The 26,773-nt window shown below is 41.0% G+C and overlaps 1 protein-coding gene across 2 annotated transcripts; it reads right to left on the reverse strand.

The window, feature by feature from the left end:
- Nucleotides 1–511: 511 nt before the first annotated feature.
- kcnn2 (potassium calcium-activated channel subfamily N member 2) lies at nucleotides 512–22,441 on the reverse strand. 2 transcript variants are annotated; one of them, XM_069702851.1, is made up of 7 exons: nucleotides 21,572–22,441; nucleotides 21,068–21,163; nucleotides 9,577–9,995; nucleotides 9,129–9,270; nucleotides 8,813–8,923; nucleotides 8,576–8,703; nucleotides 512–644 (listed from the first exon to the last, which is right to left on the reverse strand). In XM_069702851.1, the coding sequence occupies exons 1-7, from the start codon at nucleotides 22,340–22,342 to the stop codon at nucleotides 608–610; spliced, it is 1,704 nt and encodes a 567-aa protein (XP_069558952.1). In that variant the 5' UTR covers nucleotides 22,343–22,441; the 3' UTR covers nucleotides 512–607. The 2 variants fall into 2 exon arrangements, with proteins under 2 accessions (XP_069558952.1, XP_069558961.1); XM_069702860.1 differs by lacking the exon at nucleotides 512–644 and adding an exon at nucleotides 3,644–6,680.
- Nucleotides 22,442–26,773: the final 4,332 nt, after the last annotated feature.

Raw genomic sequence — 26,773 nt, forward strand, 5'->3', positions numbered from 1 at the left:
AGTCTGTGAGAAGCACTATTTTAGTGCAATAGTTTCACACTTGGTAACCCTGCCACCTAAAACTGGCTACCTCTGCATAGAGATGGAGTAGAGTTCTCATCATTGCCCCATCGATAGGCCTTTTAGTTTTTACTGAGGGAAGCGCCATTATTTGTGGTCATGTCACCAGAGCAAGGATAACAACATCTTTTGAGGTAATAAAAAACAAATAACAGCGTGAAGTTATTCATTAAAATGCATTGTCCCCAGTATCTTGGATTCTGTCATCAGAATTTGGATAATACTTATTGAAACCATAAGGCTTTACGATAAATGCAACTTGGCCATATGATGGCAAAAGTCTTCAGTGGAGGCATTCCTCTTGGACTCTAGCTGCTCTCGGAGGAGGTGGGCGGTGCTGTGGAGGACGACCTCCGTCGGGACACTGACTGTGAGCGCTCAGGGCTGTGTTTGTCATAAGGCTGGAGCTGCACCTCCAGGAAGTCCCTGTGCTGCTGGCTGATGACCTGGCTGATGAGTCCGGGCAGAGCTTGCAAGTTACTCAGTAGAGTCTCCAGCTTTGTCTCCAGCAGGGCAATCCTCTTCTCCATGTCCTCTCCTCTTTCATTCAAGTCCGATACCATGTCATACATGATGTTCTGAGTCTGGAACAGGAGAGAGGAAGCACACTTAATGCGATCACTTTCCAAATTAGTGTTACTTTTGATGGACAACATCAAAAAATACCAATAAAAAGATTATAGATAAAAACAATCTTTTTTCTAACGCTTCAATAATTGTTCCGTTGAAAGTGCTCTGAGCTCACTCTGTAAAAGGAGAGGAAACATTCAACATTCAGCCTTCAGACAGATTCTAACTGACAAAAATTGACAAAGAAATACTTAAATAAATATTCACACCATACAAAATGAATATTGAAATAAAACTCACATTCCCATATGTACATTGAAAGCATTTTTAACTGTGCTTTCTATTTGGAAACACTGCCTGGAAAAAAAAAAGTCCCCACAATGTGCTGGCTCTTATATTAAAAGCAATGAAAGTTCAGATGAAGCTAATACGAAACTTCCATAGTCCAAGTTAGACAAATCAAGTGCAGGCTTTTTAAATTGCTATGTTTTTAGTACCAACATCCCTCTTTGTGGAGAGTATTTACTTGTTAAGGTACAAAGCAGAGGGACAGTAACGCACACAAAACAAAAACAGTTAGTGTCACTGTTGCTTTAAGAAGATATTTGTTTATGACCTGTATGAATAAGAGGAACCATTACACAAAGAAAAACATTTTCGGTGTACATATAGGCATGTGTGTATTGTTTAAAGCCAGAGTTGAAAACATGTGAAGCTGTCCTTTAATTTGAGCACCTGACATAAAATGCCAAATCTCACAGCTCACAAACAAAAACAAATAAAAGCTGAAAATGAAAATCCAGCCGTATTCAATCCGGCGCAAATGCTTTTATTGTGGTGCTGTCGTGTTATCCATTTTGTTAGCAGATATTTTCCAGCAACTGTCCCTTTTGAAAGCAGAAAATTAATTTCCACCACCCACCAAGAAAGGTCAGTTTAAGTTCTGTTCATGCTAAAAAAAAAAAAAAAAAGTTTCATCCTGGAGACGCAGCGCATTTTCTGTCAGAAACTGACCAAGAAGGACAGATTTTATACAGACGTTTTACCGGAGTTTGTGTTTCCACACAGACCAGAGTACAGAAGTGTATGACCTTAAGGGGACAAGAAAGGTGCCTGCTGACTTCGCATGATGCTTTCTGCTGTTGATGCCTCAGCCATCTGTTAACAGTATTTAAAGACACGCTGTAGCCGCTGTTTTCTTTAAATCCCCGACGTTTCAGTCTTCCAAAATAGTCAACAGCAGACGGAGAAATCCATGTCACATTCCTCATGAGGAGAGAGAGTGAATCTGCTCGAGGGCGCCTTCTGAGGTATTATTCAGCGTGAGACTAATAATCCCTGGCAGCCTAGAGGCGATGTCATCCATCACTTACCTTGTCCTCTTCTGATCTGAGGCAGTCTGAGGCAGGACTGATGGGATAGGTTGTTTATCTGAATCAGTGAGGACTAAAGAAGCATTGACGCCACTCAACCTGACAGTTATAGTATAGAGTTTCACGGTGTTGGGTTACTTACTTTAAATTAATCCTTAATTCCCTGTGATGTGGAGATTTTTCAGTGGATTGCCGAATACCTAAGCATGAGGAATTATTATCTTTTACAGATGTTCTTCTTTTTCCTTTCATGAAGAAATTAATTGCAACCAAGCACTGGCCTACATGTGGAGCTAAAATAACCCAAGTCAGCCTCATCTGTAAATCATGAAATGAAACAAGAACACATTAAAGAGTGATGGTATAAATTGTTAGAGAGCAAGAAGAGAGGCCCAGTAAACCACGAGGGAACAAACATCATAAATGGAGGAGAGAACTGATGGAGCAAGAATACAGGGGGGGGGGTTATTATAAATCCACTTCAACCGTAAAATAAAACGCTATCAAGCCATTTCGGGACAAGATAATGAGAGACGAAAAGAGAGGAGAGTGGCAGAGATAGTTTTAACCCGCAGTCTGAGTGAGCAATTTTTGCAATTTGAAGACATGTATTTCAGCGTAAATGGAGAGTGACACAAATTCTGTGGGAAAGAAGCGACACTCAACCAATGCTGCGTCACTTACGTCACAGTGAACAGAGACTACAAGAACCCGTAGAGGAGATAATGAATTAAGTGGATACATTGTGATTTGAGGAATTTCACAGTGCACTGCAGTGGCGATGCATTTCCCAAAGATATCTTCAGCTCCTTCGTTCCACTGAGAGCAGTAAAAGACTGGAGCTACACTGCCCTCCCGTGGCTGCAGACTCCTATAACAACAATTCATGAGCCAGCTGAGTGGCACTGGCCATACGCCACCTTTATCCAAAGTCATATCCCAACTCTCGCTGCTGTTTTACAGCACGAAGTGATTAGGCAATATTAACTAATACCTTTCACGACTTGCTGGCCTGAATCCAGTGGGATTGTAGCGTACTTTTGAATGTCAAAGCGCTCTGCCTTTCTCGCCTCTTTTTCTCTGCCTCTGTTTCTGCCTGAATCATCAGATCACACAGTGTGTCTCCCTTCCCAGGTTACTGTTTCTGCTGTGTCAGGCTGGCACACTGCCTGGTCTTTCCCTAAGGTTTGTCGACTTCAGTTTAGTGCATCTGGAGACAAACATCAGAGAATACACACAGTGAAAAACTGTGCAGGTTTTTTTTTTTGCATACCCAAATAACTTCCTTTACACTCTCATTCAGTAATTTTCAGGAGAACATGTCCTGGGGATAGTAATTTACCCCTGTAAAATAAAGAGACGTTATTATTTCATACCCGAGCACTCTGAGTGTGGGTGCAGTCAACCAGAATCATCACACAAATGTAAAAGCCTGTCTGTTTATTTGACACCTGTAGACTTTGATTATATTAGAAAACACATCTAATTCAGCGAGTGAACTAGCATGCATTGAGTTCAGTCACACAGAGGACAGAAACGAAAAACCCAATTGTACAATGCAGCAGTAGACTGTTAGTCTAGCTTACCTTAGCAAGGTCCACTAGTGAGTTTGCTTGGTCATTCAGCTTGCGTTGCTCCATTTTAACACTTCTCAATCTGAACACAAGACCATTCAGAACCCAATAAAATTAACGCTAATCAGAATCGATCATTTTTGAAAAAACAAAACAAAAAAAAAACATGTGCGCACACAAGGCATACACATGGAGAACACTCCTATAGGACATGCACAGGATGTGTGTAGAGAATGCAGGGATTGCAGGGGTCAATCTGTTTGGTTGAGCAGCATGCAAGTGGAAAGGAGACCACAGAGGAGGAGAGCTGAGCTGCCACGGAGGAGAATGAGATCAGCTCTGCGTTCTACTCAACCAATACATACAACCGTACTAAAGGAATGCGGGGGATCCGTGTCGGAGTACCTATGCTGTGTAAACAGCGTTTATCAAGTCCTATATCTACTTGAAATGTAAAACACCAAAAAGGGCCAGCGTTGTTTCTCTAAAGTTCCTCTTCTGGTTAAACCAACTTTCGCTCTGTTTAAGCTTTTGAATTATTTAGTCACTCACAAGCCAAAGATATCAACCGGTGTTTTTATGGCACTTGGTTGTTTAACCTTTAGATGGCAGCTTTTTCTAATATAAACGTAAAGAAATGTGACATTAGAAGTGAGACAAATTTTAAGATCAACACAGTTTGACGCTTAAAGGAATTCGTATAATCTTGCATCATTAAAAATTATACGTTACTTTTACCAGTGACGGTTAACTTGAGATAAACTAGCCTGCAAAACGGCCCATTTTTTTCCCCCAACCAAAAATCCTACGAGCTAGTCTGTAAAAAAAACAAAAAACTTCATACAACATGCTTAAATAATTCACATCTCCTGTTTAATTGGGCCTCCAAAGCCTGTTTTTATTCATCCTCTCAGGGGTTCAAAAACAGCAACTGTGCAGTTTTATGGAGTGATAACCACACGTGCTTTCAGGATATTAAAGAGTCTTTTTTTCCCCTCTGAATCACCCACGCCTGCTAAATTACAGTGAGAACACTAACGGAATCACGACGGCAAGTTTGCCCACATTTCATATTTCGATAATAATAATATTGATAAACCCCATAACTAACTGAGACATGAATGCAGTTTGAGTGTGAGGGGATCATTAGGATGTGTGCGGATCAAATGTAAACATCAGGGAAGATTGAGAGAAGGATTAAAGGGGCCTTTGGGGAGTCTGCTAATTAGCTGTGAAACACCCATGCAATGCAAGATCGGTTTCCTGTTTCCTGAACAAAGGCTAATGTGGAGGGAAGATGACAGGTTAGACCAACAGAGGGTGCCACAGGAGTCACTAAAGGAAACTACAGGCGAGGGAAAAATGTCCTGACAACTGAGGCCCGGAATGCATTGTACAGAGCAGACTCTAAAGACACGTACAGAATACTATCGCAGAAGAGCACGTTTATTATTCAAGTAAATAAATGAAACAAAACAAAAGGAGGTAGTCTGTCTAAAATTATGAAAGGTAATAGATATTCAGTGTTAAATGGTTTTGCAGTTCATGTACGACCTGTTAGAATTATACATTTCACAGTTGGATGACCAATAGCTGTCAGATGGGGTCGAAGCGCAGGGCAGATCGAGGTCAGGATGAGGCAGTCTACTTACCCTGTCTTTTATATTCTATATCTCTATTCCTCGGTCAATCACTCCTCGTGGGCAGTTCTCCTTTTGAACAGGCACTCTAAATCTGCTTGCTATTCATCAGGGGAAAACGGCTAGGCTAAGCTTTTCAATACCCCACCAAATCTGTGGAGCCAATCTCGGTTAGTGCGGCTCCATGTTTTTTACCCTCCCGACTTGCTTTGTTTGTCATGACCTCCGTTTATCTCATTGTGGAAAGAAATGCAAATTTTCCTTCAGCGTAATGAACAGGGTGAATGTTCTGCAGCCTCTATGTTTTTTTTCGTGTTTTTTTTTTCTGTCTCTGCTGACAGCTTCACGCTGTCGGTCACAGTTGCAGCCCCTACGGCACAAACGGGATCGCTCGGAGGCTTTGCCCTGACCTTCCTCACAGGTCACTTTCTTGTTTCCCCAATTTACTGATCTCTGAGCTAACAAGCACTCAGTGTGCTGCTCCTTGCTATGATTCCCACTTCAACCTTGTGGATGGAAAGGGACAGCGTTCCCAAAGGGGATTGTCTGACTGTACTGAGACTCTTGATTTCACAGCTGTTATGGCCAAAGACATTCTGTAAGGCATTTGGCTGCATGTGTGCGACATCATGTCCATGGTGTGGTAAAGTGTACCAACAAAGTGACCTCGGCAGTGTTTACGCTGCGTCTTTTGCCAATTTGTGCATGACAGCTCTTTGTTGTAATGCTTGTTTACCAGCCATAATTACACTGGATCAGCATCTCGGCTACTGTGTCATCCAACAGTGAAACGTAGAAAATGTGGCTGCAAATGTTGCAACAGGCGTAACAATGGTTCCACTCGCCGAAAGATGACCCTGAGCCCTGATCTGTACGAGCATGACTGCTCAGTTGCGTAGCATGACTTTTAGGCAGAGTATAAATTAAATACTTGTGCTAGTGCAGGTCTGTCTCCTGGTAGAGCTCTAGTCGTCATCCTTCGGTATGTGAAAACACAGTTGATTGGAGTTTAATCAGTGGCTTTCTGATTAAAGATCAAAGTCTCATCACATCCATGCAAAAATGGAAAGAAAAACACCCTCCATCACTGATAATTGAAATTCACTTAGTATGCATCTGTGGGTGTGTATACAATGTGGAGCACGTGTCCGTTCAGCAGTGAGGCGTAAAAAGGTGCTTGTTGGTTACATAGATCTGTTTGATGATTGTCTGAAAAACGTAAGACTAATGTCAGCTAATAAAAAACCTTTGTAGCGTCTTAAATAATGTAATATTCTGGCAACATCATGATATGTCTTGTGAAACAATCGGCCTGATTGCAAACTACAACATTTTGAGGCATGAATTTCACTTATCAAATGAGGGAGTGTAATTTTTTAGTAACATTATTGGGTTCAAGCTCTCGTTAGCATGCACACGACAGGTCTGTATCTACATGTGAGGCGAAGACTTACTTTCGAGCTCTATTGCATTGTGTCGACACAAACAGGAAAAAAAAAAGGAAACATGAAGTAGACAAATGAATTATTACAACATCAGTTAAACATATTCAGATGGCAAAATCTGTTTGCTCAAGTCTGGCTGCTGTAACCCTCATCGCTACTCTGTCACCGCACCTCTGAGCGGCAGCACTTTATTTTTTTTTTTTTTCTGATTTATTTTGTCCCATTGTGTCATTCCTCGGTGTTTAATCCTCATCCTGGTTATCAGAAGTACAGTAAATAAAAACAAGCCTTCCTCTCAGCATCAGTAAAACATTCACCGACAGAGACAGTGCCTCACAGCGTCTACGGCTCCATTTAACAGCAGTTTACACCTCACGTTCTTTACTGTGACCGATGAGCACATACGAGCACATTTTTCACGCTGCCCTGCAGCTTTGACCAGAAGAGACCGGCATGATGGGATCTGACTTGATGTTTACCATCTCCTCGTGACAGGTCAAGGACGCCTCGAGGCCTTTTACAACCCTCCACTTGTCAGGGCCCCTCTCTCGTCTATATTAATCTCAATTCAGAGTTTTATGTATCGCACCCTGCATGTAGGCTACAGGTCGCACTTACAACTCTCCCAGATAAGGCGCATAAAAACTCACAAACAAAACAAAAGCTTCATGAGACAAAGATGTGAAGGGAGGATGTTGACACCATGCTGAGTATTTGTCCTTGCACACAGAGCTGGACGTGCCTTTTTCCCACCGTATACTGGTTCTTTATAGATTTAGCCTTAGCTCTGAGCAATTTCCATTATTAGGCTGTCCTAGAGAATGGGAGGTGGACATGAGACATTGTCATCACTGCTGCAAATCGCCTGGATACAACAGCAAGGGCATAATGACTCAAACGATGAGAAAACACCATTAAATTGCACAAATCTGGATGCGGGTTGCAGCAGCAGCAGACAGTATGTGTGTATTGGTGTTCCCCTACCTTGTAATTAAACACCTTAATGTCTTTGAAACACAAATGTATGTCCAAAAGATTCATGAACAAATCAAAGTTGCACACAGGAGACCACTAAGACCCCTATACATGAATACAACCACAGAAAGCAAACAAACATACAAACGGATGACATTTTACTCAAGTATTAAGCTACATACTAACAAAATCAATGTATATCTTGTTATTTATTTAAATAAACCACTGAGCTGACTGCCAGTCACTGAAAGAAGCCACAGAGTAGATGTACTGGGGAGCACTGTAGGTTGAAGAAAAACAACAGAGAGGTGAGGCTAAAATCAATACTGTTTTGGAGTAAGATGGCACTTTGGGGGTCCGTGGGGACCCACTAAAAGACTAGCTGACAGGTAAATGTCTGACCAGCCGCTAGAGAAGTAGAAACCCAAATGTGTCAGCCCTGAGGTCATCCTGACATCTGAGTCACAGCGAACGAGACACACAAGAGTAAATCTGACAGCAAAAGGCGAGCGAGAGTGAAATCAATATCGTACTGCTGTTAATTCTGCAGTTTCACAATATTTCAAGGAAAAATTAGTTTTCCACAGATAAAATATGTCTCTTGCATAATGACAATTCATCCCGTGTTTTAATATAAGTGGTTTACAAGAATCTCTAGTGTAGCAGTGAATAATATTTGCATAAACTTAGTTCCCCTGCATATTTTACATGCAGAATCAGCAGACCAGCTCATTATCACATCTGTAAAGTTAGTCGAGTCAGGTGAAACATGGTAATGAAATACAAGATCCTTGAGCAGCACATAATTTTGCTACAGGTGTCAAACAATTCAGATTTCAGGTTTGCGTTGCACTGGTGGATCAAATGAACATACTGACGGACAAAAGGTTTTAGACCAACATGAGCGGCGAGGTCAGGGTTAAGAGCGCGGCACCTACTGGTGAATGGCTTGGAGAAATTTTCTCTGGTGCTTCCTGACTCTGGCGTGGTCCATTTTCCTCACCAGTTTGGTGTTCTTGTAGATGAGCCACGTCTCCCTGAGAACATTCGCAGCTGTGTTTTTCACCTAAAGTGCCAAAAACATAACCAAAAAAAAAGAAGAAGATATTTGGTTAAGTTTGCAGAGAGGTGAAACACGAGTGAAGTCAGCTTTACAGAGTAGAGGTTTTACTTACTCTTTTTGTTAGCTGGGTGTCCATCATAAAATTGTGGACATGTTTTTCAGCTTTGGTTAATTCCAGTTTCTTCGCCACCACAGCCACCACCAAGGCAGTGCAGCCAGCACCCTAAGAAATAACAAGAATGGACAGACAAAAATATACAACTGATTTTAATTTATTTCATTTAATTGGCAGCATTTCTCTCCATCAGGAAATATTAGCAGCATATCAGTTACTTCCTGTTAATAGTAAGGTCTTTCAGCACTTTCTCAAACTACCTAAAAGGAGATACAAAATAGTTAAACAAGTGAAGCTCCCAGTCTGTACTCACCATAATACCAGTCAGGAGGCAGACCCCTTTTCCACAATATGTGTGGGGGACCATATCCCCGTATCCAATGGTAAGAAACGTGATTGAGATCAACCACATGGCTCCAAGAAAGTTGCTGGTTATGTCCTGGTTGTCGTGGTACCTGTAATAAATAATAAATGTAACAGATTGACCAACCTTCATGCACCTGCAGAAACTGATGCCCCCCAGCTTTACCTTCTGACTAATTCTTATTTCATAAAAGAAAAAGAAAAAGATTTAATCCATTGCAGTACATAACGTCAGACGTTTTGACAGGATTCTGCAGCGATTTCTTACAGCATGTTTAAATCCGTCTTGATGCTCAGACACAGAGTGAGCTAAGAAATGTGTACACAAACTATTTTTAAGCCTTATCTATCTTTCATGCTGAGTAGCACAGCATAGCGTGAGAAACTGATCCAGGCACCTCTCGCAAGCTCTCACTGTCCATGCAGCGATGATCCATAGCGAGATGGTGAAGACCAGCAGCACAGTGCCGGGACAGATGGTCATGAGGGTCTTCATCACGAAGCGCGTGTTAAAGTTAATTTTGTTGAGTGCACCGATACTGCGGGACGAGGCATCAGTGAAGAGCTTGCTGTGCAGCAGCATGACACGAGCAATGAGGTACAGCCGCAGGAACATGGGGATGGACAAGATGATGTCCACGTCTGCATCCGTCTTGGATGGCACATAGGAGTAGGCCAGGCGTGCTGTCCAGGTGAAGGTGTAGTTCCCTGGGATGGGGTGTATGGCGCACACCAGGATCTCCAGGCAGATGAAGAAGATGCGCTCATATGTCATGGCTATCCTCCAGTCGTCAGCTGCGTTGTCCACCATAAATAGCTGCAAGGACAGGGCATGGTGAGGGCGATGAAGGGTAAAAGACAGCGAACATTTCCATCATGTTGACACAGCGAGCTACAGGAAATCATTAAACCCATTAAAGAATAAGTCACAAATGGCCGCAAGTCATTAAATCACATTCCTGCGCCAAATTTGCTAAAGACCTGAGCTGAGAGCAACATTTGGAGGAGGTGAAGTGCGGTAAAATGAAAAATAACTCGTATGACCAGGGGAGGATGCTACGCTCTTCCAAGGACAGAAGTGACCATCAATATATCCAAGGATATCTGATGAAGGCTAAAATATCGTGCCTTTGTTTTTCTGATTACATTCTCCAAACAATAGCAGTGGATTTTAAGTTTAAATGGGTTTTTACTGCTTTGTTGGAAATATTTGTATCTCAGGCTCCTTGCAAGTTTAACACAACAGCAAGTTTAAAAATGTTCATATTAAAGTGAAATGGATGGAGCACAATGGCTATCTGGAAGGTAGAAACAATTGTTTGATTAGATGATTAACATAAAACTAATCAACGGAAATAGAAAAGAAAAGGACCAACGCTTTTGTTCCTGCTGCTTTTCTTTGTCTTATTTTGTTGTAATCTGAATATTGTTTTCAGTCTTTAACTTTTGGTTGAACAAAACAAGACATTTGAAGACATTACAAAGCGTAAAGCATGAGACCAAACTTTCTTTTTCTTTACTACTTAAAGCAAAATTCTGCCACAAATTCCCCCTTTATTTCTCTCAAAATTCCTTTATAAAAATAAAACGTGTTAAATTAAGCGTTACATTAGCAGCATGCAGTAAGCTTTTTCGACTTCAAAGTGTTATTCTGATGAGAACATCTGCCGCCTCCACATTAGCATTAGGTTCTGATCGCCTGGCCACCCCGACCAGAAGGTGGGCCGTTTCACTGGGGACCCGTGAGTGGATTTCAACACCCCTCATCACTCTTCCCCACCCTGCCCTCTGTCATATACAGCAGCTTCCTCACATGGTCACCTCTGCTGCTGCTGCTGCTCCCTCCTCTCGTTCACCCACTCCCTCCGCTTCATCACTTTCAATCCAATCTGCGGCTATCTTCGGTCAGAAGATTCACTGCACACCGTTTTCACCCTGAACTAATGGACGAGCCCATGACCACCGTCACCGGCTCGTTCACGGTGATGTCAGACCACGCTCGTGACTGTAGATCTCAATCTCACTCCTCTTACGCAGTTTTAGATTTGCTGGTGTGGGCTGCAGATTAAATAATATCAAACCACATTAACTTCCCCTGCATTAGTTAAATAATTCCTCTCTCTGACACACCGCGCTGATACTCCTCCACAGCTGCTCCTGCTCTATCCATTTAATCATGTCAAGGTCCTCTGCCTGTTCAAGCCGTCACAAGTGGCAGTAGATATTTCACAAAATGTTGCTGTCAGCAGATACCAGCGAGGTTTCCCGGTGGCTGTTGTTGTCATGATGGCAGACACCTTTTTTTTTTTTTTTTTTTTTTTTTAAAGTGAAAAGAAAAACTGCACGTTTACATTTGATCGGAAACCTCCTTAATGTGCTTGGTAATGAATTATGAATAATTTAAAATTAAAATATGCAGAAATGTTTTTGCTTACAGCTTAACATATCACTGTGCACAGGTCAGCTCATCTGCCTGCTCAGCTCCTTCTCTACCTTTAGGGACTGCACAAAAAATAATTAGAGGGGGGAGGTGGGGTCAGTAAAGGGGGAAGGCTATGTATTTTCTCAAAACCAGGGCTGTTTGAAATTTAAGAGAGCATGAATTTCTTACAGGATTTACTTTAAAGAAAAGAGTGAATAGATGTCAGAAATTGTTTTGTGAAATCTGAAGTATCATTAGGATGAGCGATGGATGATAAAAGTATTTTTCCACATGAAGAAAAACATTATTTTGTTAGATTCTAGTTTATAGTAGACTTTTTAGGGATATAACTTAACCTCTCCAAAGACAAATGCAAATTTTCACTTGCCAACGGTCAGTGGCGCTAGCCGCTGTAATCCTGTACGCACTAATTCTTTTCTAAATGATTTGCTTCGTATTTTTTTAACATGCTCCCTTGAAAATCAAATTGTGACATCGGCAGAGTCTGCGTTGTTTTTTGTTTTTTTTAGCTGCGTGCTCTCCCTAACATTTTGATGCAAATAGGCTAATCGGAGTAGTATGGCGGTGTTGTGCCAGAGGCAACCCACCATGACGTTGAACACTGGTTTGCGAACTGTCGTTTAGAAGGTTTGAGTCTGGCATTTTGGCTGTTGTAATCTTATTTTTTGGACAAGCTGGGGAGGAGCAAGCGGTGGGACATGACATGATCTAATTAATCAATCGATCAATGATGGAATTATATTCAGAAGGGCCACCATAACATGGATCAGAAGGAGTGAATTTTGGAAAATGACATAATGATTTGTGGAAAAATGATGGACTTGGTATTTCATAAGGGAAGGTGATTCTTTGAATGGGGGTCTGTTGGTGTCAGTTTTTATTGCCGCCAGCCGCTACTGGTCCTCAATGATATTGCACTTTATGTCACTTTCACATTGCCTTCCCTAATCAGACCCAGAGACCTCGTCCATTTGTATTTACAGTCTATAGTGTTGTGTCTGTAACTTTGGTGCAAAAAAATATGAATCTCTGTTAGTCAACGTATGTCCATCTGTGGGAATGCAGAAGTTAACAGTAGCCTACAAATCTAATCTTGCTGCCACCACTGGTCACTTTCACTCTTTTTTTTTTACACCTTAACAGACCTCCGGTAAAGTCAGATATATCATATATGCAGGTAACCTGTAATATAACACATTTTAGCAGAACCCAATGTTCTATTTGGTGCATGGAATTTATTATGATGCTGAAGCCACAAAGCTTCGGACGTTTCAGAAGTTATCATTTATGGTTTAAAAAAAATAGAGCAGCTAGAAGGCTGTTAAACAAAATGAACCATTTTTTGTCTTTATTGTAATGTTGTCAGTTGATAAATCCACCCCTGATGGGCTATATTTAAACATTTTGCTGTCATGAAGATCAAAATTAGGGTGGCGCCAAAAAAAATTGTGTGTTGTGTGTGTGTGTTGCCATTTTTCCATGTCAAAGGGAGGGTCTGAACAAAGATCGACACTGAGCCCCCTTCCTCACCCTTTCGTACAGTCCCTGAAATCGAGTGGAGGCGTTAATCTAGCAGGCAAAACAGCCCTTTTACTACAATGATAAATAGAATGTGCACAAAATGCAGCACACATCACGACCCAGCATTTTGCCAACTACTCTCCATTTAGTTTAATTTGGAATTTCTCAATATTTAAGTAAAAAAACTGTCCCACTCCTGAAGGGCTAATGGGATCACTGACCTAGATTGTAAATTTAGCTCTGACAGGTTACATAAAATGGAATTGCTGAAAAAGTAATATTTCTCACATCCAAGAGAAATCTCCCATTCAACGTATTCGACTCAAGGACAAAGAAAGCAGAGAGAAATCAATAATACTGTGCTCTGCCACTTTTCTAACAGACATACATGAATGCTCCACATATTACAGTCTGACAGCTTCAAAGACCCTCCGATACTACAGCTTCAAACGCTTCACTTTAACACACAAACTTCACTGAGCACGGCACGCTCATTATAGCTTCTGATCCAATTACATGTCAAAGAGCGACTGCACAAGAAATATCAACTGTCAACAAGCCTGGCACCTCACACGCGCACACAAAAAACAGGCTACAACTAACACATGTCCCCGAACAAATGGTACACCTGCCCCACAATGCCTCTGCAGCTCATTTATATTTATTTAAAAGCTACAATCAAAGCTTCCCCCAAACACAGAAAACACACAAATTAAATTTTCAGAGGCAGTTGTTCATATCAAATGAGTGACACTGAGCTCCTTTAACAAACTGACATCTGTCAGAGAAGTGTGTAACTCTAACCACAGCTTGTCCTGTTTGGCTTTCCAAGTGAGTGTAATGTAGACACGGAAACACAAGCTGTGACTGCACTCCGCTACGGTTTCTTACTTACAGAATTACAGCTCTGAAAGCAGCTAAATCTATTGTTTGCGCACAGCGGGAACCACGTTTTATTTTACATTTCAAGCAACAAACCGGTCCTGTCAAAAGCCGTTTCAAAGTTTGTTACCTCAAAACAATGTAATTAAACATTTAAAAGCAGGTTGCATAAGGAAAGCCTACTTGGTGAGTAAAAGCAATTATGGTAATGGATGACCTGAAACACAATACTCAAGGGCCCTTTACCCCAGAGCATGAAATATTCCATGCTAGCAGCAGAACCAGCAGTTATGACAGAGACGTGGAGGAAACGACAGCTGCATCGGAAAAACATTAAACTCAGTGTGTTTTCAATTGAGTTAAGATACGGAGGAGGACGCGGAGAGTCGGCAATTAAAGCAGACAGTTGATGAGCCACAGACGTTTAAATTAGTTACCGCAGGTTGGCAAACAATTCAAATACTGCAAATCAAATGACTTAAAATTAGAACCAGCTTCATCTCATGTTTAGAAAAGGCTGAAAGCTACGTGGATGTCTGAGGTTTGGCAAAAGTGAGTTTTTAAAACGCGCAACTAATCGAGGTTCAAAAAGGTCAAATTATCGGCACCAGATCAAATCAACTTATCAAATTATTACACATAAATCACGAGTCCAGAAGCACAATTATTAATAATGATTCCAACATAACCTACAATTAATCATAGTCATCTGATTAAAAACACCACACCACTTATTTTTTTCAAATAGAGTAAAAAGTTCTAGACATACGTCACACAAACTGCGTCAACATGGGTTTCAGGATGAAACTTGCACAAATGTGATGGACATGCTGAATAAAGTGTAAAGGAAGTTGACGAATGCTGTAAATCTGAATGTTGACTTTGTTGCCTTAAAGGATCAGTTCACCCAAACTGCAACACACAGGTGGTCCCATCATGCAGAGATATTGAAATGTTGCGTCTAGTCAAGACTTGCCATGCTAGCATCTCCATGAAGCTGTATTTAGTGAGCTAAATACTAACTTTAGCATGCTTCCATGTTAAAAATGCCGATGTTCAACATGTACTATGTTTATCATGTTCATTGTCTTAGTTTAGCTGTTTAACATGCTTAACTTTTTCTAATTAGCAGCAGACACAAAGTACAGCTGAGGCTTTGGTTTGGCAAAAGGTCATAAAACAAAGTACTGGATCGATTAAATTGGTGGCTTTACATGAAAAATGAAAGGATGGTCCAAGTTATGATTAATCCTGAGGAGAACGTGAAGGTCTCCCAAATTCAACGACAATCTAGCCAATAGTTGTCCAGACAGTTCACTAAAACACACGTGTCAAGTCATTTATTTTAAGTTAGGGGATCACCAAAGTCATTGGGATTTATTTTCTGCAGACTATGAATGTCTGTGAAAAGTTGTTGTTGAAACAATGTTCTTGCTAATCTGGAAACCTCGCAGAACCAAAACACGTCCAATAGATAAATGATTAAATCAAAAACCAAACTAAAAACTATCACCATTGCAAGATACCTCTAAAAGTGAGAAACCACAAATTTTGTAATTTGTGTGAACTAGTCCTTGTCACCCTTTTTAATCACACTTGCACATGTTTGTATCTCATCTATACGTGACGATGTGTCCGAACCTTAACTCTAAGTCTCGAACAGGCCTTTAGAGAAGTCAAACCTGGCCAAAATGCCTCTGCTCTGCAAAAAAACATATCTGCACAGTGGCAGTAAAGTACAAGTGCACACACCTTAATCCCCTGCATAGTACAGCCGAGCTCAGAGAACAGACAAGCCAATACGGTGACTTTCTAATTGAGTACAAATCCAGGCATCACTGGCTTCGCTCAGCTTGTTTTCTGATGGACTCAAAATACAATCTAATCTCCTGAGAGTGCATGTTCCTTTCTCATCATTTGAAAGGTCTATTCATGTTAGGTTGAGAGACTATAAAGTCGAATATGTCCTAAGATCGTTCCCTGCCTGCCGCTGTGCTGCGTCTACACTGTACCGTCTCAGAGGAGCTCACCTGCGATGCTTGCTGGGTTGGTTACTGGTTTCACTACTCTCAATATAACTAATGGAGTGCAGCTCAATATTTAATCTGTGTAATGTGGAGATGGGAACATATATCTTGTCACTGAGAATAGAAATCGCTCAATCTCATTAGTGAATTAGGTTGAGGGGTTCAGTCCAATTAGACATTAATGTAATGCTTTATTTATGATATCAAAGTGAGCCACTAAGAGACCACTTTGCTGAGTAAATCTGGAGCTGTTGCAGAGTTGGTTTGCTTTTGTTTCTGAGATTAAGTCTAGCATTTGCGTACGCATTCTTCAATTCAAGCAAAGTAAAACAGTTCAGCCAAAGTAAAAGCCCAAATAAATCTCTTTTCTATAAAGTGCTGTGGCCGCAGCCAAGTCGCACACATTAATAATCTAAAATCATCTCCATGGTTAAAGACACATGCGGAGCACAATTTAGTAAATACCATCAATAAATCATCTTTAGGATTCTCAGCTCTTTGGGAGGCTCTGTCCTTGAACGCCTGTATGTTCAGTGAAAACATTGAGGTCACCAGCCAGTGGTGGTTATCTGACTCCAGTCTGGAGTCTCAGGTAGAGGACAGATTTCACTTTGAGAAATGCAGAGCGTCTCCTGCTGTTACACCATATCTCTGACACATACACAGCACCTAGGGGTGATCTGACAAGCGCAGCCAAGTTTAGGCTTCGGCATGATTTGCTGGCGGAGTTTGGACGATGTGTTGCTATTTTATCTTTTCTGTAGATTGTAAAATGTAATATTGTGCGGCTGTGAAACATCAGCACTGACTTTTATCACAAAAGTACACATCAAAGACAGAACGGGGCCCCAAAGCATTTTGCATTAGTTTAAGAAAACTCAGCAGAACTGTCATCACAAGGTACAGTGACACAGCAATGGCCTTAACACAAATGCCCCTCGGCAAAGAGTCTTTGATGTGAGAAGAAGAGAAAACTTTCAAATTGTCAGTTTCTGTCTGCTTGGGAAAAGACTGAACTCATCAACTACCTCAGCAGTGAGAGCAGGAAGAGGATCCAAGCTTGTAGCTGATATCAGGAAATGACAAATCAAAGTTAGGAAAGAGCTGCAGACTGTAACCTCTCTATTCCTACTCGTGCTGCACAGCAAGCCTGCCAACCCAGAAAACTCACATGAACTTAAAAGTCTAAAAATCGCCTGGGTGGATCGGCAACTGTCAACAAACGACATCACTGGAGCTGAATCGGGCCCAAAACAAGATTCCTGAACAAGCAAAAAGAGGAACCAAACATTCATATTATTTTTTTTCCTCCTTGTAGACATTGGGACAAATCTAAGGCCATTTAGCACAACATGGAAACACTGTCTCTCTCTGTTAATGCACTTGGCTCAGTAGGTCACCCATCACTGCCAATGTAGCACAGCAGATGTATCTCCAAACAATTTAAATGACAGCTGGTGTCCAACTTCTATCCTGTCTGACCTGACCTTTACAGTTTTCAGTCACTCTGAGGAGAAAACTTTGTGTTGTGTTACCCTATAAAAATCAGAGGGCACCGTCTTTTCGAGCCTGACAAGTAAATCAGATTTTAAAAGGCTAGAAAATGGCAGAGCAATATTTCATCCTCCTGACTTATGCCTCTACATCTGACAGGCATCTGTGAGTCCACATGGATGTGCATGCATAATCTATTTAACTGCAGGAGCAACATTTCCAACATGGAATGGCAAAATTAATTGGCAACAGATTCATTTTGAGGTTTAAACTGTTGGGTTAAATATGGTTTACACGTACACTATATGTAGTAGTATAACTCTTCGGGCCATTTCTCTGCAGTGTGTTCTTCTAAAAATTTTAGGTACATTTTTCGGATTGTACTTGGTCATGGAGTCCATGACAAAACAATGTAGATTAGTTCAATAAAATCCTTTCCCAACCCTTATCATGTTTTTGTACATGAACCTAACCACGTGATTTTTGTTACGCCGAGGCAAGGCAAAACTGTGACACTGCCACGCTGTCCTCTAGTGGACGGTTGAGTGTATTACACAATTTGGCATGATAGCGCATCGCTTATATCATCGTAAACAGATTATCTTTAGTTTTCTGACTGTTTATCTGATGAAAGGTTGGCACATGGCGCTGTGAAAGTTTGTGCTGAGCATTTCCAACATTTTATTTAACAAAACAATTAACAATTCTTCAAAAAAACCGGATTATTTTATTATGAAAATAACTCTTACCTACAGGCCCAGTAAACAATGTTACTGTACAAAAAGGCATAATAGGAGATGAAGGATCCAGTATTTTAACTAAACCTTTAGTCCTCTGACTTTATGGAAGTACGATGCTTAATCTGAAACACAATTTCGGGTACATAGAAAACTGATAATGTAAAATGATACTCACAAAATAAATTTTCTGTTAAAATTTAGATTGATAAACATTTGACAAGGCTAAAAAGCTTGTACAAACAAAGTCAAACTTATAATTTCTGAGTTTTAAGTAGAGCTCAGTCATGGATTAACTTTACTCTGTGATATTTGAATTCTGGACTGGAGCCCATTTGACTTGAACTACCATAAAATTTGACACATATGAAGTTAAACAATATTTTTAGCAAATGTTTTCGGTCAAACAGTTTGTCATGAGCGTTGTATTCAGTAACAAGAGGCACAGACTCAGAGGAAACCAGAAGGAAACACACATTTCAGCTCTGTGTGAGCATGTGTGTGTGTCATTAGAAAGATAGATTTTGAATTAATTAATGTGTGTGTGTGTGTGTGTGTGTGTGTGTGTGTGTGTGTGTGTGTGTGTGTGTGTGTGAGTGTGAGTGTGAGTGAGTGAGTGTGCGCCAGCACATATGTCATTCTCCAGGAACCGAGTAATGACAGACTAGTAACAACAGAAACAAAAGCGCCTCCGGCAGGGAAAGGAAAGGAGCAGCTGGTGTGGTGGAAGTTGAAGTATAAACTCTCTGAACTGGATTTGAATAGTAAGACAAAGCCAGTTCCAGGACCTGGTTGATGGTTACTGTCAAAGGGGGCTTGGTGAACCAGAGGACAGACCTTCTAATCAACTTGTACACTTACAGAGAAGCAGTGATGAGTAAGACTGCACTGACTTGATCGTGTTTTCTGATTCATCCATGTGCTCCACTTCAGTCATTGTGGACATGTGGTGAAAAGTGAATTGCAGTAATCAACTCTGAGGCAAACAATTGCCTTAATAAAGTCTTCCAGGTCAGCAAAGGATGAAATGTCTGTATTGTGAAGAGAAGAGAGCTATCCAGGGTGAAACATGTTTTGTATATTGACGTGACTGTCAGAGGAGTGTGGATCAAAGAGGTTTGAACAGCCCTCCTGTTGGGTAAATATACAGCTGCTGACAATTATAGGACTGGAAAGAAGAGCTTGTTTTAGAGCTCAAACGAGCACTGGAGCTGACCTGTAATGACGCTTTAGAGACACTTTTAATGTGTGAGGATTAAATCTTTTTAAAACTCTTTGAATCCAGCGCTGCATTGCTGTATCATGACAGTAAGTAAATGTGTCAACAGCGACCAAACAAGCCGTATCAATTCAGTGTAAAGAAGGCACCTTTAAGTCACAGCGAAGTTCTTTCATTATTTCGTATCCGTACAAGTAAACCGTGAAAAGACTCTGCTGATGTATTCAGTAATTTATGAAGTATTTGGGTAAAGGTGCAGAAGCCAAAGGAGGACAAAATGAATTTGATTTGTTTGTGCAAACTTACAGTATGTCTTTTAATTTATAAACAGTAGTGTATGCAGGCAAAATGAAAACGCTTCTGTTGTGCGTGGAAATAATGATGCCTGTGCTTTTTTCTGTCATCATTTATGAAGAAAGGTTTACAATGAGAGATCTGAAGGAGGTGACACATTATACTGTTGGGCTATTTCAATGACTGATACTCCTCTGGGACATGTAACTACTAAATATACCAACAAGGCGAAGGAACATCCTGCAGTTCATGCAACTTTTAATGCAAAAGCTAAGAACCTATTGTTTTATCCAACTGTAATATTTTTGTTTTGTTTCTCAAAAACAAAATAATAACAACAGGTATTGAATTCGAGAATTAATCGAGTGAAGGGAAAAGACCAGATGCTGGTTACAATTTAGCTGAAGGCATTTTAAAAGTCACCACTTGTGTAAATGTAGGAAAATCCATTAACATGATTAAACATGGCGTCATTCGAGAAAATGCTTGAGTTGTGTTTCTTTTCAAGTGAAGTTTTCCTTGAGTGGATTTCATTAACAAACAGAAAAGAATGCCTGAGATACATGAAACCTTTCTGGGAACATATGTCCACCCCGCAGAAAGTGGCACCATTAATTTAGTTGCTGCTCAACAAAGAGACAAGTGCTGAAGCGAAGGAAGAACTGTAAGTAATGCAACAATGCTCCGAGGCAAGGTCATAAAACTGCCATGTTGAAACATCTCAGGAGAGGTTGACAATCTTTCATCCACTGAGCCCTGTGAGGAGTCCCTGAATATTATAAAAGTGTATATTGAACTCTTAATGTGGCTAAAATAGATGACGACCAGTCTACTACAACCTACAGTGGGAAAACCTCTACCATCATTTATGCCGTTTCAGAGCTGTACAGACTTTTTGATATAAACTCATAGTTCAGAAACCAACTTATTTCTGGGTCCTGTAAAGTTGTTAGAGCCTCATGTGTTTAAAATTTTAATGTCGAGGAAGTCACTCCATTGAATATGCAGCGAGCTTGAAATCAACACTTGCTCTCACAAGGGGGCATTTACTTTCTTAAATTTCATCAATAAATAACCTGCAGAATATTTTCTAACCTGCAAAAACCAACTTGTGACATGATAAAAAAAAAGTTCACTATTACAGCTGTGTAGAAATATAACGACAAATTAAACATTTATTGAATGGGATGAAACATTTGCTGGAAAAGCAGACTGCGTCCTTTAGCAAAATCAACAGTTTAAAAAAATAAGAAAAAAGTGTTTCAGCCTTACCTGTATCTCTCTTGCATGGTATATGATAATCAGCCCCAGGAGAATGATTGTAGAAAGGCTTATCAGGCATTTTAGAGCTAATGAGTACAGGGATTCCTGCAAAAGAGCAAGAACACTGAAGCCAAACAAGACAGCCTCATGGCATGACAACATATTCTTACATGGTGAACCAGCATCCAAAAATCCAGGAAAATGATGCACTAATAATTGAGCCTGAGGTGCACTGCAACAAATTCTGACATTGCAGTTTCTTCCTGTATTATTGGGATTCCCCTTCATGGTTGGACAGCAGTGGGCCTTTTGGCCTGCATGTGTTAGGAGGATGTGACTACACGGGACACTGTACAGTGAGCCCAGACTCCCGTTGCTTAAACAGCCTCATTCTCTTTCACACTTTCGGCAGAAGTTGTTTAATGTAAATGACTTGCTTCGTCAGTCACGTGCCATTAATTTACCTCTAGTCTAGGTGGGACTGCAAGACATGGACTAGGAGTAAATACGCACCTTTCCATAGGCTCCCCATGAAAGTTCAGTCTCTATAACCATAACAACGATCCCAAACATCCCAAAGATTAAAGCATAGTCGCTGAGGCGCTTCCTTTTCTCAAACAAGGCCCTCCTGTGCCCCAGTTTTTCCCCAATGTTCTGGTTCTTCTTTTTCCCCGATTTGCCGCCGCTGTGGCTGCAGCCTCCCCCTCCGTCTCCCGATGCGTAAGGCATCAGGGTGGTGGAATTGTTCTCCGGCTTGGATACTAGAGTGTCCGACGCATCTGCGGCGGAGATGGGCTGCAATGGCTGGGACTCGGAATCAAACTCGTGTATGTTTCTGCGGGACGAGCTCAAGTTGCTCAGCGGCCGCATTACGCCGCCGTTGTATCTGCAGCTGCTCATGGCTATTTCATTGTAGGAGTTACTGTCTTTGTGGCTGCTGCCCAGGCTGCCCCGCTGCCGATCGCGGCACTGCTGCTGCTGATGGTGAGGATGATGATGTCTGGATGAACTACCATGACTAGAGGGTGTGAACTCGCAGACGCTGTACTGACAACCTTGTCTCGAAGACGTTTCCGAAGGTGTCCTTAAAGTTCCCACAGTGGTCGGCGACGTCCCGCGAAAGACGAGGCTTTTTCTCGCATCACAGGTGCAGTTATTGCAGGTGCAGCATTGGTCGTGCTGCTTGCCGAGCCGATCCTCCCGCCCGCAGTAGTGCTGGTACTTACAGTGCTGGAACTGCTGTTCTGGAAAGAAATCGTTCTGCAGCTGTAATGGGGTTTCCATGTCAGTGCTGCTGTTTAAAGCAGCAGTCAGGTACCACAGAGCCCCCGACAAAGGGCGTTATGGTCCTTACAAGAGGACAGAGCCGCTGCATGAAGAGATCCATTTCGGCTCCGGTAGAATGTGAGAGGAGCCTCCGATTGGGCAGAGGGGACCAAAACAACTGGCTCGACGTCATGAAAAGGTTGCAACCGTGAGATGTAAAACCCAGCCTCATTTCATCGTGATCAACATTAACTACACACTTATTGCTTCTTAAAAACGTCTTGGGGATCTACCTGTATTTTCTCACCTTTAAAAAGAGCTGGACTTCTTTGTGAAAGTACAGCCACAAAAGGGAGTAAATCCAAACACACACTGGGTGTATTTTCTCCTTTTTACTGCTCTTGAATGTCACTTCATCAATACACCTCTTCTCTGTGAGATACTGCCATTCTCCCAGATGTAATTTAGCTTTTGCACACAACCCCCATCAGCCAGGCCTATTCATAAATCCCTGACTGATTTCCCATTTATTGACTTCATAGGAAATACACGTAGCTCGCTGTCACCTCTGATTTACAAGGTACTGATTTCATTCAGCCCATTGGCCGATGACCACGTGACCGTGCGGGCCTGTAGCACCTATATGACCAGGGCCTGTGTCTGCAGCCACAGATTGATGTGACCGCCGGTGGCCGCGTTATTAATGGAGTAGAAGAGTTATATCACCCTCAGGAAATACAGCCAACTGCCCGAGATTGAGCATCTGTGGAGGCATAAACCAAAGACTGAAACCCAATCATCCACAGGTCCTGGCATTGCAGCAGCAACAAATTTTGTCTTAGGGCTGTTAGGCTATATTGGAGTTATGTTTTTGTATTGGTGCTGGGATTTTAGCCAGAGCTGCTCAGTTTGCTCACGAGGCTTTTTTTTTTTTTTTTTGGTTCAGTTTCGATGGAGTCGTAAAGTTCCTTCTCTCTATACAGCACTGCATATCTGATGTGAACATTATCCGTGGAATCAGAAACAAACAAAACAAACTCTAAACCCCTGCTAAACTGGAAGGGACGAATTCAAAATATATGAATGTAGTTTAGTATCATGTATTTACCGTATGTCCGTGTGTATTGTTTTTGGATTATGAAAGAGGAGATGTTCGTGGTCCTGAAAGTCAGCCCGCCGTGAACTAAGTTTCAGCACCGTGGACAGCTCCACTCACTCATTGATCACTACCAGCCCTTCAATAAAACAGCCCCTCTGCACAGGATCGCAATGCGCACTTACTACTGATTGGCTGTATCCACACGCCACGTGACACCTCCCACCTTCTCGAGGCGGAAGCCTCCTCTTTTCCCTGTGTGTGGAGTCCAGTGAATGAACACGGTTTTCATTAATTCAAGCCACATATCGCTTACAGGATGGACACAGGTATCCTATCTGAGTAATATTTGAGCCGCCTTGTTATTTAATGAGATACAATTGGAGGAAACAGCGCAACAGTGTTCAAACAGGCTGAATGGTGATCAGACAGCATTGCCTGGAGGCACACATCCCATTCATGTTGTTTTTCACTTATGTTAGTGAATTATTAACCCAAAGTAGTTCACTCTGTCTGTCTGTCTGTCTGTCTGTCTGTCTGTCTGTCTGTCTGTCTGTCTCTATCTATCTATCTATCTATCTATCTATCTATCTATCTATCTATCTATCTATCTATCTATCTATCTATCTATCTATCTATCTATCTATCTATCTATCTATCTATCTATCTGTCTGTCTGTCTGTCTGTCTGTCTGTCTGTCTGTCTGTGTATTTGTCTATCTCTACTAAACAAACTCATACTGACAACATTAGATTTTCCTTCATCATAAACAGAAACTATTGTAAAATTCCACTGTAACATGTTTTCAAAGCTCAATTTAAAAATGTGTTAGGTCTGTTGTGTAAAATATGATCACCGCCCCCTTTGATCTTCATTATCAATTAGATAAGTCCCATTAAAATTCAGATTTAATTTTGAAGGGATAGCTGATCACGTAAAAAAAATAATACAGGTTGCCAAACAACAATAATGCACACATGGATGTTGGAAATGCAGCGAGGTGTAGAATAGATTAAAAAAAAATAATTAAAAAACAGAACAAAAACCTATATCTGATCATCTCTATAATTAACACAGTTTTTCATGTCGAGGCCCATGAGACTTGTACAGCCTGACAATCCCACCCAGGAACATTTCTCTGTTTGAGATTTATGATCAAGTCACTATAAATAGTAGAGGTGCATTATTCTCAGATGTTCTGTGGAACTGGGTATTGCTCCCCCTACTGGTGGAAGTGACTGCACACTGACATTCCGGTGTACCTGAAGGGGAAGAAGTGAAGAGAAATGCACAGATATTCTTGAGAGGCTACATTAGGGAAGCCGGTTCATGCATTTATAAACCTGTGTACAGATATGTAGATTTAGTCCTTTTTAAAATGAGCTGAGGACATGTGTATCAAATCAAATACAATTAAGTATTTAGATGCCTTTCATAGGCCAAAACACGCAATCTAACATCCACACAAGTCAACGATACAGAATTGCAGTTTAATTATTTCAAAATAGAAAAACATTTGGATGCATGCATATAAATATTATGGAATTTATAGTGGATCAAGTTTGCAAACTGTGTAAAAGTATAGCTATACATGTATAATATAAATAACTGCAATAACTAAAATAGGAAAACAGTTTGAAACATACTATTATAGGCTATGCTTTAATTTGTATTCTATCGTCTAAATTTTGTTGGATAAGTCCTGTGGTTGTTAGCAGCCTTTCTTGATTATAAATGTCTGTTCGTTGAGACTATAAATAGAACTCAGATTAAGTGTAACTTTTATCCCATACTTTATCCAAACCAATGTGTACTGAAACATCAAGGTTTATTAGGTTCATGAATAAAATGTTGGCGTCAGAGTTGTGAACGTCTCTCCTGCTTTGTGCAGCTCCCTCCATTCAACTCCTGATGTACCTTGAAAGGGAAACACAATGCTGCCTCATACGGTTACAGAGTCAGCACCACTTTACTCCACAGCTCCATGTGTTTACCTACTGGACTGTGCTTGGATCATACTGACAAGTAAAAGAAAAAAGTGGAGCGAGGCAAGCAGAGAAGTGAGCAGCCTGCTTAGTCGACAGAAACAGTCACGCAGACGCTCAGCAGTCATTTCCTTGTTATCCTTTGGGTGAAGGTACTGGGCCATTAAGACCTTGAATATTATGAACACCCATGACCTCAATAGCTTCATGCTGAGAGTTGTGGCGCTTCTTTGACAGCGTCCTCCATAAAAAAGCACTCCTCTGACAGTTTGTCATTTCAGACACATCCGTATATTATGTATTTTTTTGTCTTGTGTATTTTCCGACACATTCATATTTACTTGGACCCGGCATAGACATAACGTTGGCTGTCCAGATAATGTCAATCTAAACCAACAAATTATTTCACAACATCTCTTCCAGTGCAATCGCTCACCTCTTGCAAAGTTAAACTGTACATCATAGTGGATCTAACAGGATTATATAAGATCTATAAGGTTTAATATTTGCTTTCCTTTTTAGAGCATCTAAGGCAGCCTCACACCTGCACCACCGACGTACTGAAAATTATCAATGTGTCTTTGCCTCAGCGTCACCACAAGTTCCTGTGCATCTATATTCATTGTACTTTGGTTGTTAAAAGGTCATTGATCATTTTTAAATTTCCCATATTGAGAAGGTGAGAAATTGCTTTTGTTTTGTTATTGTCATGCAGGAAGGTTTTATTTAGCTTCAGGACCTCTTTTTTTATAACCTCAAGCCCTCAGATGACACACATGAGACTCTGAAAGTGAAGATCCAGATAAGGAATCTAAATGATGCAATTGTGTGCAACAATAGATGAGCTGACAACAACGTTTGGCTTGATGTTTTTGTCAACCGAGTCTCCATTCAAGCAGCATTGCAAAAGATACATAAAAAAAGGTTTTTCATTTATATTATGTTTTCACTATATGCACCTGTGAAACTAATGAGATCAATATTTCTCACTGGTCACTGTCAGTTGTCAACATTCCTTGTCTTCTTAATAAAGAACAAAGCAGCCGATATGTCATCATGTTAAAAGTTTGTTTCTCTTTGAAACAGATACATCTTCCGTACGGCGACCGGTTCATCTCTGCACACTCGATGATCACCAGATCTACAGTATCTTCTCGGACCACATCACACTTCAAACAGGTGAGGTCTTTATGTAGTTTATTCATTCATTCGGCCTTGCTGGCCTCTCTCGCGAGATCGGCTTTGTGGCCAAAGAGTCAAATACCATCTTGATTGCAGACAAAACAACCTCAATATCACTTCTTCACATCTGTCTTCTGTCTCCCCCGTTCTTTCTTGATTTATATTTGGTGCGACAAATGATATTGG

The sequence above is a fragment of the Brachyistius frenatus genome, unplaced genomic scaffold (assembly GCF_029030835.1).
Source record: "Brachyistius frenatus isolate BFR_SWC_R1_liver_20210118 unplaced genomic scaffold, ASM2903083v1 Contig_3, whole genome shotgun sequence".
NCBI lineage: Eukaryota > Metazoa > Chordata > Actinopteri > Embiotocidae > Brachyistius > Brachyistius frenatus.

What these genes read in the sequence shown, in the direction of transcription:
- kcnn2 (XM_069702851.1), bottom strand. Translation starts at nt 22,342, where the DNA reads ATGGAAACCCCATTACAGCTGCAGAACGATTTCTTTCCAGAACAGCAG. An exon ending in ACAGTGAGAGCTTGCGAGAG is followed by an intron (nt 9,271 to 9,576) that starts GTGCCTGGATCA and finishes TATTTATTACAG; the next exon opens with GTACCACGACAACCAGGACA. An exon ending in GCCTCCTGACTGGTATTATG is followed by an intron (nt 8,924 to 9,128) that starts GTGAGTACAGAC and finishes GTTATTTCTTAG; the next exon opens with GGTGCTGGCTGCACTGCCTT.